Genomic DNA, 9882 nt, shown 5'->3' with positions numbered 1-9882 from the left:
AGGTATCTGGGCACTCCCAGCAGTGGCCAGCAAATGTCGGACACTGTGAGAGCTGCAGCTTTGGGAGGAAGGGAAGGGCTCAGGGGTCCAGCACTGGGGCAAGAAGTTCTCTGGATCGCAGCCATCATGGGAGAGAGAGAGCTCCTCAGAAAATTTCCTAATTTATGTTGAATGTGACATTTATGGTATGGAATAATCCTGTTCGCCAGCTTGGGTCAAGTGCCTGGGTCTTGCTCTTCCTCAACCCTGCACGTGGCAAGCTCGAAAACAGTGAGACCTTGAAACTCACATCCCATAGCTGGTTATAAGGTAAATATTTTCACAAATTCAGACAGTAGAGTCTTCTAACAGTGCAGTTTTCCCAGTCATTAGAAGAGAATTTACTGAAAAGTAAAATTACTGAAAGGGAAATTAGTCCTGTGTCACCCAAACCAGGATGGAAGAAAAACATCAACAGCAACAATTCCTGGAGAATTCCCAGTACTCCAGGTACTGGGGCTGCCGGCGCTGGTGGGGCAGGAGCCATGGGTCCGAGAATGGGGAGAGTAACGAGTAAGTCAGGTTAAAGGGAGGGAATATGGCTGTTGCCAGCCAGCCACCCTCGTCCTGTGGTAGACAGCCTGGCAAACAAATCCGCTTTAGTTGTTTGGTAGGGAAAGGGCTTTGGGAAGCATTTGATGTCCTGAAGACGCACTGACCAGGTCCAATACTGGGGGCACAGAAAGTCAGAAAACAGGAATTCAGAAGAAATTAGGATCTGGTCTAGGGCTACTAAGTACCTTTCTTCCAGTGATGAGGAGGTAGACAGGAAATCACTCTCCCTGACTTGTGGCACAGTAAATAAAGATCCACTTAAATGTGCCCAGCTCGGTTCTTGTTTGCGCCATGACTTTGAAGCCATGAGCCTTGACCAGGCACTGCAAGGCTCGGCAAGACTTCCCAGGTACCCGAATCTAGATAGCTGCTGCTTCGCAGCCTTCTTTCAATTCAAAACCCTCAAAAGGACTTTGCAAGCGAATTGCAACACCCGCTTTGTCAGGACCAAGCTTTGCAAGACATTTAAGAGGCCAGAGCATCAGTATGCACATGTTCAGCTCACCACTGGCTTCCTGCAGTCTATATTTCACCAGCCAGTTGCTTTTGTGGCATCGATGCCAAACAAATCACATTCCTTTACCCCTCTCTGTTTGCCCATAAACCAAGGTTACAGACAGCATCACTTTTATGAAATGTATCAGTACGCAAACACTTGTTCTACTTCCTGAAAGATTTTAAAATATGTAAGTAATACTTTTTAAGATTTGGGATTCATGGTGGCCTTAAAAATTCATTGATGGTTGTAGATCAAGTAAGAAGCACTACACTCTGTGTCAGCCTTTCCTGAAAGCCCTGTGGAGAAGGACTTGGAGGTACCGGTGCATGAAAAGCTGGACATGACCCAGCAATGCGTGCTCACAGCCCAGGAAGCCAGTCATGTCCTGGGCTGCATAAAACAAAGCGTGGTCAGCAGGTTAAGGAGGTGAGGCTCTGTTCTGGTCAGACCCCAACCTGGAGTACTGCATCCAGCTCTGGTGTCCTCCATACAAGAGAGACATAGACCTCTTGGACACTGGAACAGGTTGCCCAGAGAAGTTGTGGACGCCCCTTCATCAGGATTGTTCAAGGCCAGGCTGGATGGGGCTTTGAGCAACCTGATCTAGTTGAAGATGTCTCTGCCCGTGGCAAGGGGGTTGGACTGGATGATCTTTAAAGGTCCCTTCCAACCCAAACCTTTCTATGATTCTATGAAAGCTGTGCCTGGGAAGGAACAAGTAAAGGGATTAGGATTCACAGGATGAGACTTGTCCATTGGGAAGTGGGACCTGGCCCTGGGTTTCACAGGGTGTAATGCCAAGTGGTTCTGGGGATGCACCTTCTCTTCAGACCGCCACCTTTGGGTGGGGGTCCCTATCCCATTGCAGCCCCCAATTTCCCCAAGCCTCCACCTTCCTGCCTGACATATACAGCAGCACTGCTCCCTTTCAGAGACATGAGGCAAGCAGCAGTGCTGTCCTCTCCAACCCTTCTCTGTACACTGCCCAGAGCATGTCCAGGTTACTTTCAAGTGCTGCCATCACCATTTGTATCTGGCGTGGTGTGCCTTGGGGTAGATTCATATAATTCCTGCAGAAACAGTGGGCAAAAGTGTGGGGAATGCAGGTGTGGGCAAAATTTCCTCAACCTTACCGGATTTCTACTTAAAGTTGAGGAGGAACATGGGGAGGATCTTTGAAACCAATTGTTTGTTCCCTAGGCAGCCACTGAGCCCTTGGAAACATGGCTTCCTCAATTGCTGCTGAAGTGGGAACCTGGGGTTTTTACCCTCGGGGCTGTGTGTCTGGTGGTGTGGAGGGCAAGCGCTCCCTCGAGGGGGTACCAGCCTCACTGGGAGCTGGAGCCAGAGCCCATGAGCTTTGCAGTGGCCCTCAGCGCTCCCCACATCCGCAGCATCTGCAGCAGCAGCTTGATGCTTATGTTGAGCTGATTTAGGTTCACATCCTGTCACAAGTGGCTGATTACATTTGCACCTCTTGTCCCACAAAGCCCAGAGTCAGGCTCTAAAATACTGTTGATAATGCAGTGTCTTTTACCTGACCCAGGAGGGAAGTGCTTTAGATAGAAATCTTATTAATGATGCAGCTGCAGGGCTCCGTAAAGTGGAGGCAACTCAGACTTCAGCTGAATAATTAAATCCCATCAATAGGACTTTCCAGGGCCACTATTTAAAATTAATAACTCCAAATGCAATTCTGATATATAATGGAATCCACTGAAATGGGATTCATTTCTTTTTCTTTTTTTTTTTAAGCAAAATGCTTTATAGCATTGCTGGCAATTTTACAGCCACCTGCCTCTCAGCCCCAGCTGACGGCAGCAAGGAGAGGGGCTTGGGGTGGTTTCTGAATATTTTTAAGCTCCAACAAATAGGAAATGGCTCCAAAACCAGCATCCAGCATGCAAGTGATCATGTTTAATGGACTTGTAGTATGCTGACAAGTAAATCAGGAGGAAGTGAGGAAGTCTTGTCTGGAGAAACATTTCTCCTCTGCGTAAGCAGATGGGAAGACAAGGTATCATCTAGATCTGTAGCAAAAGCTACATTTTTTGAGAAACAAAATCTTCCCTTTCCCCAGAAAGTATCTCGCTCACAACTGGCAGCTTTAACCGTGATGAATGTATTGAAGAAGCCAAAAGACACCATCCCTGGCTGTTTGAAGTTATTCACAGATTTGTGCATCCGTGCAGGATAAAAAGTAAGGTTCGTGGGAAAGCACCAGAGCTTTCCTCCTTGTACAACCTCCGAGCAGCACTGGGCACATCTTTGTGCCAGCATGCTGTTCGTGTTTTTTCCGGCTTAGCTTCATTCACCACATACAGGAGCTCACCAGAGTTTGACTACTGCTGCATGACTTTCCTCCTGCTCTTCATTACCTTGGGGAGGCATTCAGCTCCTGCTGCTTTGCATATTTTGTGATAGGGGTTTTGACAGTCAAAACTTCCCCTGTTTTGGCCAGCTCCTCCCTGGCTGTCCTTGCATGCTGTCAGAAACATGTGTTTAACACAGGCCAGGACCTCTAGTAGCAAGCAAATGAAGATAAACCCTTCTCTCCCTGGTATTTTTCAGCTGGCTGAGTCAAGCAGCTGCTTGAAGCGTCACAGGTGGAGGGGTTTGTCCAGTTTTCCCGTGGGAAGCAAGAGGATAGTGCAGAGTGGCAGCTTTTCAGGTTACACTTGCTGCAGATCATAGAACTATCAGGAGCCTGCCTTGGCTTGGGTAGCCCCCAATAACAATGCTGCTTTCTCTGTCTTTAACTGCACAAGGCACAGGGAGGAAGAAAATTAGTGGCAAATTTGATGCCAGAGTCAATTTTCCCTGCAGAGATCTTTTCTTTCTAGGAATGTCTTCTTGCTTCAAAAACTGATTTTGATAACAGCAGGCTGAGTGGCTTTGCATGTAAACAGTTGGAAATGAAACCATTGACCTGGTATTACAAGCAATTGGGCAAGGAGGTAGGAGAAGAGGATTACTGTTCCCCAGGAGGAATTGAATGTGCTACTTTTGAAGCGGGGAAGGAGAGTGCTCCTTCCAGCACGCAGAGAAGGGCTACTTCCCCAGTGATCTTCAGGAAAAGCAAAGATACAAAAACTGGGTTAGCCCAAATAAAAGATGTACTGACCCAATGCAGGGATGCTCTGAAAATAAAGGAGGACAAGCCTGGAAAATAGCTCTAGATGGGCACAATTTAGGAAGTGTCCATGAAGTACCTCTGTTTCCCAGGGTCAGGATCTGACACCAGCCAAGCAGGAAGGATGGGAATAGCTTTATCCTCAGGTTTAGTCCCTCCCAGCAGAGCCTTCCAGATCGTGAGCATCCCTGCATACCTGTTCACCCTGAGCCTGAGTGATGTCTCCGGAGCCAAACCATGGTCCCAGCCCCCAGGGCTGCCTCCACTGGCTTTGGGCAACTCCTGAACCCTGCTTGGAGCTGGTTCTTACCTTCACACAGCCATGCTTTCTCTCAGGCCTGTGCGGTTTCCTCCCTGTCTTTCGCATCCTTTGTTTGGCTTTCCCAGATAATGCTGCAATTTTTTGCCTAACCAGGGGTGACCTCATGCTCAGAAAAGCATTTAGCAGAAATCTGGTCAAGGTTTGTTAGGACTCAGAGGGCCTCAAAAGGTGATTTTGCCCCTGCTTGTCTGTTACTGATGGGAAAGATGGGAACCGAAACTGAGCCTTTGCGATCTGTAGTTTTAGTAATTAGTCAGTTTAGTAATTTAGTGTGGTGACTATAACTCTGCACCGGGTCAGTTCTCTCCAAGCGTGAATGTGGTTAGATTTGCAGGGCCATCCAAAAGAGAACGCAACATTCTTGTGGGGGCTCTCCACAATAAAGAAGAGAATAAAGGCTGTGAAACTCGTTGTCCCAAGGCCCACTTTTCATTTCAAATGCTTTTCTTTCTCTTCGTGGCTCTGAAGTAACAGCTTACAGCATGTGCTTTAACGGTAGCTGTTACAATATGAGAAGGTGGGAGGAAGCAACTGTTCTCAGGCCCCCAAAGCAGGCTGGAGTAGTCAGTACTGTACAAAAACGGTAACATTTTAAAACCTCCAAACCTTTGGCCACAGTGCATCGCTAGCATTTTTAAGGGTAGAGTCACACAACTCGGGAGATCTGGGTGTCCGCAGCCTCTATCAGGCTGCATCGCGGTCCCACTATAAAAAGTCCCTGTTTCCCCACCATGTAGCAGCACTGTAAATTCCCAGGCACGTTTCTCTGAGCCCTAGGAGCAAAGCTCGGCTGAGGATCCTGAAGAAGGCAGTGTTGAGGATCTGGCCAGATGTATGCAGCAAAGGAAACAAAGCGCGGCAGGAAGGTGGCAGAGTTGCTCTGACTAACCAGAGGGTCACCGGGTTTCGCACCCTCCAGCACGGAAACGCACGTAATTTCGCACGTAATCTCAGTTTCTTGCAGGGCTGGATGAAAAACCAGTCTTTGCCTGCTGCAGAAACGACGCGGAGATCCGCAGTACAAAGAGCTTTTGCTGTTCCCCCACGGGGTGAGCTGTGCCCCGTGAGCCCAGCGGCTCGCAAACCTCGCAGACAGCCCGGGGGCAGGGTGCGACCCGGGGGCGGCGGCTGCTCTGACACACCGTGGTCCCGGGAACGCCCCGGCGCCGCTATCGCTGCCGGCACCACCGCCCCCCCCGCACCGGGGGCTGACGCTGCAAGGGGCAGCCCCGCAGGCTGGGAAGCTCAGGGCCGGCGGCAGCGACCCTTCCACCCCGGGAGGAGCTCCCGGTGCCCGGCGGGCGGGGGTTTCCCGACAGGCCGGGGCGGGCCGTGCCCGCGTCCCCGCCCCCGGCGGGGCGGCGGCGGTTACGTGCGCGGGGCGGTGCGGCGCGCTTGGCAGTGCCGGCGCTGAGCCGCGGGGAGCCCCGAGCCCGCTGCGGCGGCGACGGCGGCGGCGACGCGCATCGCGGCCGCGCCCATGGCGAGCAGCAGCGGCGGCAGGTAGGGTCGGGCGGGGCGGGGGCCCGCTCCCCCGGCCATGGCGCAGACGGAGCCCCCGAAGGCGGTGCGGCTGTGGCGCGACGCCGCCCTGCGCGCACGGAAGCTGCGGGGCGGCCCCGGCGAGCCCGAGTCCGAGCCGGAGCCGGACGCCGGGCCGCCGGGGGGGCCGCCGCCGCCCCCCACCGCCGCCGCGTCTCGCTGCTCGCCCCCGGCGGCGGTGGCGGCGGCGGCCCTGGGGGAGCTGGAGGCGCTGAACCTGAGCGGGCGGGGGCTGGAGGAGCTGCCCGAGGAGGTGGGCGCCGCCCTGAGCGGGCTGCGGGTCCTCAGCCTGCGGCGCAACCGTCTGGGCCGCCTGCCCGCCGCCGCCCTGCGCCACCTGAGCCGCCTGGCCGAACTCGACCTCAGCCACAACCGGCTGCGGGGCCTGGGGGACGGCGGGGCGCTGGCGGGGCTGCGGGGCCTGCGCAAGCTCAGCCTCAGCCACAACGAGCTGGGCGCCGAGGGCCCGGGCCTGCCCCCCCGCCTGGCCGAGCTGGGCCGCCTGGAGGAGCTGGACCTCAGCTTTAACCGCCTGCGCCGCCTGCCCGAGGGCCTGGGCCACCTGCGGCACCTCCGCGCCCTCGACGTCGACCACAACCTGCTGCCCTCCTTCCCCGCCCCGCTGCTGGAGCTGGCCGCTCTGGAGGAGCTCGACTGCTCAGGCAACCGCCACCTCGGGGCCCTGCCCGAGGGCATCGCCGCCCTCCACCGCCTCAAGATCCTCTGGCTGAGCGGCACTGGGCTGGCGGCCCTGCCCGAGGGCCTCTGCCAGCTGAGTGCCCTGGAGAGCCTCATGCTGGACGGCAACCGGCTACGGGCTCTGCCTGCTGGCTTTGGCAGCCTGCAGCGGCTCAAGATGCTGAACCTCTCCTCCAATCTACTGGGGGAGTTCCCCACTGCCATCTTGGCACTGCCCAGCCTGGAGGAGCTCTACCTGAGTCGCAACCAGCTCACCCTGCTGCCCCCTCGCCTCTGTCAGCTCCGCCAGCTCCGCGCCCTTTGGCTGGACAACAACCACATCCGCTACCTGCCTGACTCCATCGTGCTCCTCCACAGCCTGGAGGAGCTGGTCCTGCAAGGCAACCAGATTGCCATCCTGCCTGAGGGCTTCGGGCAGCTCTCCCGCGTCACCCTGTGGAAGATCAAAGACAACCCCCTCATCCAGCCCCCCTATGAGGTGTGCATGAAAGGCATCCCTTACATTGCAGCTTACCAGCACGAGCTGGCCCACTCCCAGCCTGCCCTCAAACCCCGCCTCAAGCTTGTCCTCATGGGCCTAAAGGATGCAGGAAAGACCCTGCTGAGACGATGTCTCATGGAGGAGGATGGGCAGAGGGAGAACATGGGAAATCTGGAAGCAGGGAGCACCCAGCCCAGAGGGTGCCCTGGGAAGCAGCAGGACATTGGGAGAGTGCCAGTTGGATGTTGTCCCTTCCTGGAGCCTCAGGATGCTTCCTCAGTGTGGGTACCTGCCACGCAGCAGCTGGAACATCTCCCTGTTGAGCAGCAGGACATCCCTTCTCACGTGCCCTCTCACCGAGTGACAGGGGAAACACCATGCCCTGCACCATCGCTGCCATCGGATGCCTCCCAAGTACCACCAGGACTGTCAGGAGGCAGCAAGGGCATTGAGGTGATGGACTGGACAGCGGATGCAGAGAGGGGCCTGACATTCATTGTGTACGAGTTGGCGGGGGACCCGAGCTATGATGTGATCCAGTCTTTCTTCCTCTCTCCTGGAGCCCTGTATGTGCTGGTGGTGAATTTGAGTGCCTATGTCCCTCAGCACTTCTACCCCTCTGTGGGCTATTTCTTGCACTGGCTTGGTTCCAAGGTGCCCCATGCTGTGGTGTGTATGGTGGGAACCCACGCTGACCTCTGTGCGGAGCGGGAGTTGGAAGAGAAGTGCCTGGACATCCATCACCAGATCGCTCAGCAGGAGAAGAGGGATGCTGAGGGACTCCAGAGCTTGGTCCAGCAGGTGGACGAGGCACTGGGACAGGACTTTGACCTGCGCTGCTCCAGCCCGCATGCTGCCTTTTATGGGGTCTCAGACAAGAACTTGCGGCGAAAGAAAGCCCAGTTTCAGTACCTTCTCAACCACCGCCCACAGATCCTCTCTCCAGTGCTGCCTTTCAGCTGCCGGGACCGTTGCCAGGTGCGTCGCCTGCGGGACAAGCTCCTCTCAGTGGCTGAGCACCGGGATATCTTCCCAAACCTGCATCGAGTGTTGCCCAAATCCTGGCAAGTGCTGGAGGAGCTGCACTTCCAGCCACAGGCTCAACAGCTGTGGCTTAGCTGGTGGGACTCTGCCCGGTTGGGCTTGCAGGCAGGCCTGACGGAGGATCGGCTCCAGAGCGCCCTGTCCTACCTGCACGAGAGTGGAAAGCTGCTCTACTTCGAGGAGCACCTCACCTTGCGGGAGTACGTGTTCCACAACCTGCCGCGGCTCATTGACATCCTCAATGTCTTCTGCCAGCGGGATGCCACTGTGCTGCTCCAGAAACTGCTCAGCGACACCCACATTGACGAACTGAGAGCCACTCAGCTCCATCATTACGTGGAGGGGTTCTTGCTGCACGGCCTCCTCCCTGCCCACGTTATCCGTCTCCTCCTTAAGCCCCACATCCAGAGCAGGGAGGATCTGCAGCTCATCCTGGAGCTGCTGGAGAAAATGGGCCTCTGTTACTGTGTCAACAAACCCAAATGCAAGCCCCTAAATGGGGCGGCTGCTTGGTACAAGTTTCCCTGCTACGTGAAAAACGAGGTGCCCCATGCAGAGGCGTGGATCAACGGCGCCAGTCTGAGCGGACAGTCCTTTGTGGTCGAGCAGCTGCAGATTGAATATAGCTTTCCATTCATTTTCCCACCCGGCTTGTTTGCACGCTACAGCGTCCAGATTAACAGCCACGTGGTTCAGCGGTCAGATGGCAAATACCAGATCTATGCCTACCGGGGAAAGGTGCCCGTGGTGGTGAGTTACCGGCCTGCCAGGGGAGCTCTGCAGCCAGATACTCTGTCTATCGCTAGTCATGCGTCCCTACCAAATATCTGGACAGCTTGGCAAGCTATTACCCCTTTAGTGGAAGAACTGAATGTCCTGCTCCAGGAATGGCCGGGCCTGTACTACACTGTGCACGTCCTCTGTTCAAAGTGCCTTAAAAGAGGGTCACCCAACCCCCACACTTTTCCAGGTAAGGCACAGCCCAGCTTTCCTCCTCTTCTGGGGCTTTGCCCCTTCTGGAAGGGACTCTTATGGTGTTAGTCTTAGCTCTGTCTCTTTTCTTTCTTTCTTTTTTTCTTCTCCTCTGCTCTAACTCCCTTCCCTGGTGACTTGAGTCATGAGAGAAAATATTAGGGTAGCTCCAAGGAGACAGGCTTAAAATAACCCTATTCTGAGATGAGGGGGGTGTTATATCCCACTTTGTCCGTGCCATTTCTTTCTATGTTTTGGATTTTGGCCCCGAGCATTGGCGGTGACATTGTTGAAAAGGCCCTGACCTATCCTTCTCCTTGTTTTCATTCCTTTGAATGGCACTGCGGATTTTTTCCTCATTCCCTTTGCCCTGCAGCTCCCCCTTCCTTGGGGTTATTTGTAAACATGGATAGAGATGCCTAAAAGACTGCAGGTGGCCCCCGTCTCCCCCTTCAACCCTCTACTGCCAAAACCTGGCCTGTGTTGCAGCCTTTCTGAATGCAGGAAAGCTCCTGCTGGTAGACAATGGGTGGGTTGGTCTCCGTAGCCCTGTATAACAAACACTTTCTCGCATCTGAGCCCTGTCTCTAGCAGAA

At 54.7% G+C, this 9882-nt stretch overlaps 1 protein-coding gene across 6 annotated transcripts in view; it reads left to right on the top strand.

Moving 5' to 3' along the window:
- The first annotated feature begins 5966 nt into the window (after nt 1-5966).
- The window catches only part of MFHAS1 (multifunctional ROCO family signaling regulator 1), a 35393-nt gene continuing 31477 nt past the window's right edge, over nt 5967-9882 (top strand). For all 6 annotated transcript variants that reach the window (XM_054203308.1, XM_054203310.1, XM_054203309.1 and 3 more), the window contains exon 1: nt 5967-9284. In XM_054203308.1, coding sequence (XP_054059283.1) covers nt 6089-9284 — 3196 coding nt within the window. In that variant the 5' untranslated portion in view covers nt 5967-6088. The remainder of the gene's footprint in view (nt 9285-9882) is intronic.

This window comes from Rissa tridactyla, chromosome 5, assembly GCF_028500815.1.
Source record: "Rissa tridactyla isolate bRisTri1 chromosome 5, bRisTri1.patW.cur.20221130, whole genome shotgun sequence".
In the NCBI taxonomy this organism is placed as follows: Eukaryota; Metazoa; Chordata; class Aves; order Charadriiformes; family Laridae; genus Rissa; species Rissa tridactyla.
Note: the sequence above shows the minus strand (reverse complement) of the source record. Positions and strands in the feature narration are given on the sequence as shown.